Source organism: Triticum urartu, chromosome 7 (genome assembly GCF_003073215.2).
Source record: "Triticum urartu cultivar G1812 chromosome 7, Tu2.1, whole genome shotgun sequence".
NCBI classification, from domain to species: domain Eukaryota; kingdom Viridiplantae; phylum Streptophyta; class Magnoliopsida; order Poales; family Poaceae; genus Triticum; species Triticum urartu.
Window position 1 is genome coordinate 431386330 of NC_053028.1, and position 11406 is coordinate 431397735.

General features: G+C 46.7%; 2 protein-coding genes across 5 annotated transcripts; one reads left to right on the forward strand and one right to left on the reverse strand.

Moving 5' to 3' along the window:
• The first annotated feature begins 220 nt into the window (after positions 1-220).
• LOC125522342 lies at positions 221-5858 on the forward strand. 4 transcript variants are annotated; one of them, XM_048687406.1, is made up of 4 exons: positions 221-528; positions 4701-4865; positions 4967-5016; positions 5392-5858. In XM_048687406.1, the coding sequence occupies exons 1-3, from the start codon at positions 258-260 to the stop codon at positions 5002-5004; spliced, it is 474 nt and encodes a 157-aa protein (XP_048543363.1). In that variant the 5' UTR covers positions 221-257; the 3' UTR covers positions 5005-5016; positions 5392-5858. The 4 variants fall into 4 exon arrangements, with proteins under 4 accessions (XP_048543363.1, XP_048543360.1, XP_048543361.1 ...); XM_048687403.1 differs by having other exon boundaries at positions 5480-5858; XM_048687404.1 differs by having other exon boundaries at positions 5488-5858.
• A 212-nt stretch (positions 5859-6070) lies between these two features.
• Positions 6071-9431, reverse strand: LOC125522341. Its single transcript, XM_048687402.1, has 5 exons — positions 8305-9431; positions 7321-7400; positions 6866-7130; positions 6494-6761; positions 6071-6408 (listed from the first exon to the last, which is right to left on the reverse strand). The coding sequence occupies exons 1-4, from the start codon at positions 9152-9154 to the stop codon at positions 6508-6510; spliced, it is 1449 nt and encodes a 482-aa protein (XP_048543359.1). The 5' UTR covers positions 9155-9431; the 3' UTR covers positions 6071-6408; positions 6494-6507.
• Between the last annotated feature and the right edge of the window lie 1975 nt (positions 9432-11406).

Genomic DNA, 11406 nt, shown 5'->3' on the forward strand with positions numbered 1-11406 from the left:
CTTTTCCCCATTATTTAAGGATTTTTAAATGTTTTTTTCAAAAGCCAACGGTTGATCGGTCAACCGTGATAGTGCGATGCGAACCAATGCGACTCTGGACGAGCGACAATGTAGCCATGATACTGGGCCGGTCCAGAACGCGACTAGGAAGCCCCCTGCTCTTTTGTCCCATTCAAATTAAACGAAGCCCATTGCTTGGCCCAATCTGAGGCCCGGCGTCCTCCCGATCCACTGCTTGTCTCCAGCCCTCTCTCTCGATGGAACCACCTCTAATGGATGGCTTCGATCTTCCCACCACCTCCGGCCCGTCTGCTACAATCGCCGGCGGCGACGACCGGCCTCCGGAGATGACCGGAGACGGCGGCTTGGAGGACGCGGACACGGGTCCGCATCCTGACAGGTGCGAGGCGCTGGCTGCGGCCATCGCGGGGGTGCTAGGCAGCGCGCTTGAGGAGCATGAGGCGCGCGCCGCAGCCACCGCCCAGAGCCAGGCCGAGCTCGCCATCGCCATTGACCGCCTCAATGGAGGTAGGTGGTTACCTCCTGCATCATCTCTTACGCCTTGGCCTCAAATTTACTTGCTCCCTGCTGCTGCCTCTGCGGCCGTCCTGTGGGGGCATGTGCGGGCTCGTCTTCGCCTAGGGTTTTGTTTGCGCTTTGTGGCTAGTTTGCGTTGAGGTGTCTCCGGCATGTGTTTTAATCAAGTGATTCGATACAGATTAGCTCTGCTCTAAGCGAATTGGATTAACTGATACTTACTGATAAGATATGACATCTGACTGATCTAACGGCATTTCTAACTGATCCCTAAAAAATAGCGGAGTATCCGGCCGAGTAAACCTTGGTGGAGTATTTATACCCCACTAAGTTTTGGTCGGTTTTCTAGCCGATCCCCTAAACTTAGCGGAGTAAAACGTAAATTTGCATAAATTCAGCCTAATTTCAACCGAAACTTGCATGCATTTAAACATAAGTTCAACATAGATAGTCTTGACAACCGAATATTAAACATAAACTTAAACTTAAACTACACTAAACTTAAAACTACACTAAAAACTACTCAACCTCAACGGCCGTAGTGGAGGTCGAGCCAATCCTTCCTCGACAGGCCACCCTCGGTGAGAGCTGGGTCTAGGCCAGTGCCGTCGTTGTCGCAGTCGGGGAAGATGCTTCGCCACTCCTCGACTTCGAACTCCTCCTCCTCGCCGCCTTACACCTCGTCGTCGGAGATGACGATGACCTCCCCGCCTTGTCGGCGAATATCGCCCGCTCCGCTTCCACGAGTTCCGGGTGCTGGCGGCGGAGGTCCTCCATGTACGCCTCGTCGGCGGCCTCCGCCTCGAGGCGCTCCCTCGCCTCTCTGTCCTCCCGCGCCATCGCCGCGCTCACGACACCCGGCTCCGGCAGGATGAGGTGGACCGACGCCGTCCCGAACAGGAAGTTCAGCCTCGCATCGCGGCCGTGGAATTGGACTTGCCACCGGTCATACTCCATCGCCGTGAGCTCGGCTGTGTGGAACGACCCGTTGCACTTCCTCTTGTGGGTCTCCCGGTCGGTGATCTCCGCCACCCATATCCCCCACAAGCGCTACCGGACGCTGAGGTAGGTCCTTGTCGGCGGCTGCGGCGGAGGGAGCTCCGGGAAATCGGCGAATTGGGTGGGGGTGGGCCGATTGGGCGAGCGGCGATGGCTAGAGGGTGCGCCGGCGGACGACGACGGCGGGGCGAGGGGGAGAAGTGGAGGCAGAGGAGAGGGACAGGGAGAGATTTTTTACTCGGTCGCCGAGCGGTGGAGTAAAAATAGGGAGGTTTGCGGCGGCCGAGTAATGTGTTACTCCACTATGGTCTATTGGGGATCGGTTAGGTCCCGGTTAGAGGGGTTTTACTCCTCTAACTGGTTATTGGGGATCGGTTAGAAATGCCCTAAGGACCAACAGATTCTGCTTTAAGCTCCTGAATTTTTGTGGTACAGTGTGATATGGGTACTCACGCTAGTATTTCTTTTTTATGGTCATTCTGGTACTGACTCAGCCTTGTTGTCTGAGCAGTAGTTAATGTGTATTTTTCCGTCAATTCGAACCGAAGATCATTCTTATTGTAGAGATGCTCATGCTAGTATTTGGTTTCAGTTTTGTTGCAGTGCAAGTAGTTTTTTGGAACAGAGGGAGTACTTATGAACTAATAATAATGTAGAGCATCTTTTTAAGTGGCATGGCTGACTTGACAATAATTGCGTATTTAGAGGAAGTATAATACTACTATAATAGTACCACCTCCGTCCTGGTTTATTAGCCCCCCTTGTATTTTGGGTCAAACTTTGACCTGATTTTAACTACCAAAAAAAGTTATATACCATGAAAATAGTATCATTGAAAACCTCTTTCAAATATGAATCCAACAGTATAAGTTTTGTGGTATACAACCTATATTTTGTTAGTGAAATCTATGGTCAAAATTTGGCACAAAATACGAAGGGGACCAATAAACCGAGATGGAGGTAGCACGCTATAAGCCTGCTTATTACATGACATTTTTGCCTATGTGGAAAAGAGAGGTAAGGAAAAAGAAAAGGAGTGAGCTCTACGTGTGCTCCTAGGTAAAAAAAATTAATGAGAGAAAAATGAAAGAGAGAAAGTGAAAAAAGTACTAACCTAATAGCCAACTCTATACAGTAATTAAGGCTGGCTTTTGGTGATATGGCAGATTTATGTAGCCAGCTGCTGGCTCTATTATTATCCTACATAAGTGAAAGACAAACAAGAGTGGTTTGGAATATCATCGGGGCTCAGTTCTTGGATAAAAAAGTGCACTTTGAAACACCCAAACAACAAAATGAAGTATATTAAGCAACCAACTTGGTGGACAAACGCATAGAAATGAAGCCAGGGAGGTGCTAAGTTATGGCATACAAAAGGGTTCACTAGATTGGAATTAAAATTATATTACTGAAAAGTACATCACTGTCGATACAAACACAAATATGATAGTTAAATTGACAAAACACATGAAATACGCAGATTAAGATAAATACCTGATTGAGGAAGATTTGGTCCAGCAAACCATAGTTGCTACGCTGGGTTCTCCAATGCATGTTGCTTTCGATAGAAAGCAGGACCTATATGGGTAGCGAATCTTTGGCTCCGGGTGATGTGCACCCCCTGTATCTGGACGGTTCTGGTGTGTAAGATCAGGACATAGAGTAGTGGTATTATGTTGTATTGACTATAATAAATTGTTTGTTTATTACCTGCACACTTATATAAGTTGAATACGGTAGAAGCAAGACTTCTGTGACGCCATCAAAACATGAGTGTACAGGTTTATCGTTGGCTTTCCTTCCCCTCTTGCAAGGCGAGTAGGGCGAAGCCTCCTCACTCAATCTCTGCTGGCGAGCCCGTGGAATCTCCTGCCCTCCGATGGTGGAGAGGGGAATCTTGGTGTCTCGAGTCCGGTTAGTAGATAGGTTAGGGTCTTAATCCTCACAGGGGTGGCGCTCGGATGGATGGCGGTGCTTCATCTCCGAGTCAGTCTTCCGGGCTCTGATCCTCCTCAAGTTCGTCCGTCAGGATGGATTAGACGGAGCTTCTGAGTAGATTCTTGCTGTCTTCTTGGGGCTGCGAGGTTAGGGTTTCTCGTCTTGCATATGAGGCGGTGACATTTCGTGTCAGGTTCTTTGAATTGATTTAAGGGTTCAACGGCGACGCCTGCGGCTTTGGGGCGCTGGTCCTTAAGGGCACGTGCATTAAGACTTCCCGGCTGCCATCGACAAGGTCAGGCTGGTTCCGGTATGGGAGCGGCGACAACGGTTCGTCGACAGCTCGTTTAGCGGCGGTAGTGGTCGTTCGGTGGTCCAAAAACCTTGACGTATTTTTATTACGTTTGGGATGCTTTGTACGAATCTTTATAATAGATCTGAGCCTTTTCTGAAAAAAAGAGCGTGCAGGTGTTTTGCCCTTTTGTTTGCGAAGACAGGTTTTGCCCTGTGCTCTGCACCCTACCAGCACCATCGAGTTAATTGCAAGGAATTAAATGCGGTCTTAGGGTAACTAATGTACATTTAATCATGTTGCCTATGAGGGATTGCTTATCGTGCTTGCAGTATTGAGAGGCACACGTGGGAAGAGGATTTGCAGCACCTGGGTGCTCCACACCCCTATGTGAACATTAAATTCAAAAAAAAAACAGAAATTTCAAAAAAAAAATCTGGGATTTTGGAATATGTGGCAAAAAAGACAAATAATTCTTATGTATAGAAAAAAAACTGTTTGGATGGATTTTAGTTCGGACTGTATTTTTGTCGCCACGGATACATTTCCTGGTATTTTTTCTACGAAACTTCATAACTTCATACGGGAGTAGACTGGGCACCCAAGTTTGATAGTCCAAGATTTCATTTTTGAAGTTTTTCTTGTATTTTTTGAATTTAATTTTCATATAGGGGGTTGGAGCATCCATGTGCTCCTGTGTATTTCCCGGCACACGTGATCCTACCTTGAACCATGTTATGTGAAGTACATCAGCATTTGGCAAGATATCGCCCCAGAGATTTTATACTTCTGTTATTGGATGCTTATTTTGTGGTTCATATGTTTCTGAATTGAGCTTTGTGTTGTTATTTTTCTCTGCATGTATATTGTTTTCAACTCATACTCTCCCTGTGCGTCGTGAATTTTATGAAATTATGCCCATTGGTTTCTGCAGAACTAGACAAGCTATTGGAGAATGCTCCCTCCCCGGTAATAGCACAACATGCAGCAAGGATTTCCTCTATCCGCAAGAGAGTGTTAGCGCTAAACATGCTACTGAGGTCCATACAAAGACGTATAGATAATATGGATAGAATGATTTCTACCGGTGTTACAAGTGGTACTATTCACCATACTAACACTATATCTGATTCTTTATCGCACTACTCGGCTCAGATAAACCTGATGAATTATGATATTCATGTTGTATTATATTTGCAGATCATTCATCTCGTGTGCAGTTGCAAAACCAGAATTAAATTTGGATTGAGGTACATTACTTTGGTCTATTATCATTTCTTTTTCCAGAATATATTATCATCTCAGCTGATATATGTATGGGTGCTCATGATAGGCCTGAGTAAGCTACACTGTAGAAATATGTTGATGGATTTCGATAGTCTGAATCTACTTCTGTAGATAAAAGCTTTCTTATATTTTTGACAGTAGATCAGTGATCATTCAGTTCAGTAGAGTTGTAGCATCTAGCTACTTGGTTTAGTATTATAAATGCAACAGTTTCATATCCGAAATATTACAAGCTTGTTCTAGCTTTAGATTATATAGGGTATATAATGTTACATAAGAAAAACCCTTTTAACTCACAGTTCTATGTTTACTTACTGATAAGTGCCTCCTAACACCAGTGCTATGAACTGCATGATCTAGAGGGATATTTCCTGTGTTGCCCGTCAATTGCTCACCATTTCTGTCAGCTGAACTGTAATTCAATAGCGATGCAGGCGGCATTTTCACAAGAGGCTGTGTATAATAGTGAAGAGTGGTGATTGCAACTGCCCTCCAAATTCGCATCACTAGGAACGCTTCATTCTTTTTCGTTGAAGTGGGATTAGTTCTTCGGTCTGAACAAACTCTTGTCCTTGGTGGCGTGGGAAGTGAAATGCGCTTCAGATGTACCAATTGCACTCATGTACCATTTTCTCTTGGGGAATCCGTCTCAACATGTACAACACTAGATTGCAAGGGGTAAACAATATTTTTATCTAATGTTGTGCAAATTTGGAATAACTGTGTTGTGAATATTGAAGATAGCAACCGCTTGAATTCATGAATTATGTTGGCTGGTAGGAAGAAAACGTGAATATTCTGAAGATGCTTTTGGACTGGGACTATTCCCAAATTGTATGTGCCTCTTGGTCTAAACAATGAAGCCAAAATCAGCATACTGCCATATTCTTGCCGGCAAGGCAAGTTTGGAAGTTCCGAACAAATGATTTGAAACATGTTGGGTTCTTTCATGATCCAATTCTGAAGAAAAATCATGCAACTATGATGAGAATAAATGAACAGACACCTGAAGAACAATGGACGAAGCAATTAGCTTGCTCTCTTGAAAAAATGTTACAGTTTACAGGCAAAATAATGGTACAGTGAGACTTACTACCAAACTTCCCCAAGATAACAATGGAAAAGAAAAGAACTAAAAAAATGAACAGATGTATGGTAAACCTATGTCGGAGGTTGTGAACCAAAGCTGTACATGGCCCCTATCTAGTTTTCTGTCTAATTTTACACCCAATATTACAACAACATCACCAAAGAAATTCTTGGTATCAAGATTTCTCGCTGCCAATGAAACACCTCGGATCTTCCCTTCATGATTGCCTACCGGAAAGCATCCCCCAGGTGAGTACAGGAAGAACCTGCATTCATGGATGGATTTCAAGGAGATGAGCATACACAAGAAGGTTCCATTCATGCTAACTAACTGCTGCACCACCATTTTACCTGTGATGTTCACCTCACAGGCGCATGTAACCTTCCCTGTGGCCTTTGAAGAGTTTCAGGTGCCTCTTGTTCTGGGAGCCACTCCTGGTCAGTTCACGCCGGGTTCGCCATGCCGACACATGAGAATACAGTGAAGGGAACAGAAAGCAAAGCAGCAGGAGCAGCAAGATCACGGCACATATCAGCATCACGTTGGCGAAACCGTCCAGATTTGCGGGGTTCTTGTTCTGTTCGGTCCATGGCACACCACCGACATTCATCCCAAAAACTGCGTAAAATAGCAGGCAAGGATATATCCAGGTGATCACCCATGAGCAGGAAACAACCTGATGAAGGGGAAGTTCACTACGATGACCAACATGGATAACTTACCTCCGGTTACAATGGAGAGAGGGAGGAAAACTATGGAGAGGAATGAAAGATAGTATAGGCTCTTGTTGATCTGCTCTGACTGCCAGCTGTCGAGGCTGGCCTGCAGCGTGGTCACTCTGTTTGTTATAAATCCAAGGTTTTCCTTGAGCCTCCTAAGGCGGCCGATCAAATCTTCGAGGGCGGCAATATCCTCGGTTGCAAACCAACTCTTGCTCGCGCATCTGTCCTTCACACGGGGGAAGACTTGTTCGCCGTGAGAAACCACCTGAAGGAACAGCATATTAGCATCAGGTCTCCAACTTTTATTTGGTATCATGGTATGGTAGGTCAGGAAACAGCAGATGATATTGATCTTGGGGTCACATGGACACTCAGTTAAATACATCACTGAAATACATCCCATTCAAGTCCTCCGTATATCTCTTCAGAAATTTGGGAGAGGGTTCAACAAATACCTGAAGTAGGCGCTGTAAATCAAGGTGCATTTTGGGGAATCTCCTGCCATCCAACAGAAGTTTCCTCATGAAGTGACCACCTGCAATCAACATACATAAGCATACCATGAAAAATCTCAAGAGACGATTTGCCAGGTGCTAGGTGAATACATTTGCCATCTGATACCTTGTAAATATATCCTTTGCATAATCAAACTAGACTATTACTAGACATAAACTAAAGTAATTCGATTAGATGATATCACCTTACAAACAAATTTGAGTACAAGTTTATCAGTAGTAATGAAGGCTTGCTTTATATTGCATTCCATTGACATTAACCTGTCTAGAACCCAAGATATTAATGAACAAAATTCCCCCAATAACTCGCAGATGGCGCAGAAAAGATCATGTTGGGCAAATATATACCGCCACTGCATTCATTGCATTTCAGAAAATAAGGTTGCTTGACAATTCACATTCTACCATCCATAAGCAAAACCTGTTAAGTTCTTAGCTTCCTCTTTTATCTTTATTCCAGCATCAGGGCATCTTCAATCTATCAGGGAATGGCCTCTAGATAGAAAAACACCATTTGAGAATCAGCTTAAGCACAAATGTGGAACCAAAACTGTGTTGCAAATCGAACAATCCACAATTAACCCAAGAAAATCAGCAAACTCGTGTTGACCTTCCAGAAGTTCTCCCAGTTCGCCGTTCCAATGCACATCAACAATTTCAACAAATTTGACGCCCAACCCCCATTTCCTTGCCACCAAATTAAGCTTCCGGTTCAATTAACATTCTATGATGATGATTAATGCAACTCACGTTATTCATACAACAAGAATTTGTCATCACCAACCACATAGGCGTAGACATGAAGTTAGTATCAACTCCTAAAAGATTGCCTTTTTTTTTTGCAGAGTCTTAAAAAGATGACTAGTAGAATAAGCACCGTATGCTTTGAGACTACCAGCCAAGAAAGCAACCTCCGTCACCCACCTTTGTCGATGTGCAGCTCGATGTTGTCGATCTCCATCTCGAGGCGCGTGACAATGTCGTGGACGTGGTCGACGTGCGTGCCGAGGACGTGCACGAGGAGGTTGGACACCGTCCGTGGCACCGGGTTGTCGGTGTGCGCGCCGTCCGCGTGGTTCATGGCGAGCAGCGACTCGAGCAGGCGCAAGTCGATGACGACGCCGCCCTCGACAGCGCGGCCGCCGCCGTGCCCCTCTTCGGCGAGCGAGGCGGCCACCCCGAGGGGCACCTCCGAGAGGAGCGACGCCTGCGTGGTCCCGAACGCGAGCCGCGGGACGGCGCCGACGGACACGGTGACTACGGAGCTCTCGGTGACGCGCGCGGCGAGGCGGATGGCGAAGGCGCTGCCGAGCGGCCCCGGCGCGCTGGCGCGGAGCACGAGCGCGCCGCCGCCGCCGTCGGCGACGCCGCCGCAGTGCGGGCCGTTCCCGACGAGCGCGAGGATCTCCTGGAGCGTGAGCGGCGGGCACAGGAGCTCGATCAGCGCCTGCGCGTGGTGGAGCGGCTTCGCGGCCGCGCCACCGGTGAGCAACCGCGGGAGCTCGACGTGATGCCACGTGAACGCCCCCGGCGCGGAGGAAGGCGACGTCTCCGCCGACGTAGGCAGGTCCCACGGCGCGTCCATATACCGCCCCTCGCCGTCGAACTCCAGCGCGTGCCGCGGCACAGCGCCGGACGCGAGCGGCTTGCCGACCACCGGGGACGGCGACGGGGGAGACGGCCCGTCCCGCGGCCGCAGCATGTTACACCCCACCGCCTCCACGAGCGGCGAGGCCTCTCCGTTTCCGGCCGCGGCCGCCATTGGCATCGGCATTCGCGTGAGGCGCCGGGGAACAACAGCAGCGGGAACGGACCGGGCGGGAGGCGCGGCTGACCCGGCGGGGACTATATCATAGTTTCTCAGCTGTGCCGAGGTCCTAGTCGTAAATTGCGAAGCAGGGGACGTGGAGCGCAGGGTCCTTCCTGTAAAAGAACCAGGGCCGTCCGGCGGGGGTTGTTAAGCTTAATCGGGGAGGTTGTTACCCGCCCGTAGTATGATAATAACAGCAATAATGAAGCTGGTAATCTTGGCATGAGGTTGACTATTTTTGGAATCTCTCTCTCTCTCTCTCTCTCTCTCGTGCGCCGGTGATGCGTCATGGAACATGGATCACGATCTGCAGGTGTTATAATAGAATTTTGAAAATTGAGATGGTAATTAGTCGCACGTCTAGGACCGGCAAGGCTGGCCGAGGTCGGAGTATCTGTATCCAGACGAGCATCCCCACTCCTATTTGACCGCTGAATACATAAAACAAAAGACTGAAGTATCATCTTCGTTTTCCTACAGATTTGAAATCTATATCAGAGTTTGTTACTTTGTTTGATTATATATAATACATTATACTACAAGGAAACATAGAAATTGTTCTAAGATGACCGAGTCAAGATAAAATTTCTCTTGAAATGTATGGTACTACAAAAGAATTCTTAGAAAAAATCATACCGGATTTAATTCAGAACGACCAAGCTTCTCCGGCGGAAGAGGTGCGATAGTCTCATTCTGAAGCTTGACATTACCCGTGCCTTTGACTCGGTTGCTTGGCATGGATATTTTACAAAATGATGAAAGGTTTTTGGACCTAGACGGTGTGAGCGGATAGCTATGGTTCTCTCCACGGCCTCCTCGAGTGTTTTTCTAAATGACTCCCCTGCTACTCAGATTTGGTATGCCTGTGGACTCTGGCAAGATGATGCCTATCCTTGATGTTCTTAATTTTCTCTTATCAAAAGCTGAAGATATGGGGCTGCTTACTCCCTTCATGATTGGCGTTGTGCCGTCCAGGCTCTCGTTATACGTGGATGATGTTATTTTATTTCTGCAGGGCCTCGCTGATAGATGCCCAAATTGTTGGATCTATGCTCCAGGTTTTTGCTAATGCTTCTAATCTAAGGTGCAGTCCCCTCAAAAGCTCAATTTCACCCATTTTCTATGATGAGGACATAGCCAATGCTTGTTACAATCGTCTTAATTGCCAACTCAACCATATACCTATAACATATCTGGGGACTTCCTTTGAATTGCAGGAGGGCAAGGAAAGAAGATTGTACACTAGATATCATTCGATCTAGGTTTGCGTCATGGCACGCTGCCTTGCTCACGCTGAGTGGTCATCTCATCCTCGTTCAGTCGGTCCTTACCACTATTGCGATCTTTCATATATCTCTCTCTCTCTCTCTCTCTCTCGCCTTGGGTTCTTAAAACCATTGATAAGGTCTACACGAGCTTTTCTTAGGAAGGGTTCTAAAGTTATTGTTGGTGGCTACTGCCCGGTCAAGTGGGACACAATGTGTAGCCCGAAGGAAGTTGTAGGCCTCGACATCACTTGTCTTGCGACCATGAGCTCCACCATGAAGTCGTGGTGCACATGGCTTGCTAGGGCGGACCCAAGCAAGCCTTAGAAACATTTGGGCATTCCTCTTGGCAGTCGTGACTTGGAATTTTCAACGCTGCTGCCGACTTTGGGTAATGGTGAGTGCAGGCTGTTCCAGTATGATAAATGGTTAGATGATTCCTCTCTTGTTGAAATTGACTCGGACATTGTTGCGGCTGTTCCTGAGCAAACTAAGTCCAAGCGCACAGTCGATGATGCTCTAATAAATGGTCGTTCATTGTGTTAAGTTGTGTTCTAAATTCATATAAAGTATAAGGACTAACTTCTGACGGAGCGGATTGGACAACGGTTAGATCGAGTATCTTCTGTTGAGATAAATATGTTAAACATCATGATCATGTTAGTGTCTTGGACAATCTAGAGTGATTGTAATAGTAGTAGTGGCGGAGCTACAGCAAGGCCCAAAGGGCCCTGGCATGCCCAACATATGAGATTTTCTTTAAGGTATATCTATTTTCGGACCATAGAACACAAGTTCAATAGCTATTTGTATCTCCCCTAAAAAAAGGGAAGAGAAGCTATTTCTATCAACCGGCCTGCCTAGTTATTTGGCCAAGCTCCGCCACTGAATAGTAGGGTCTTTGATAACTGTTGGATTATGGATGGGCTTAGGCCCATATAAGACACTAAT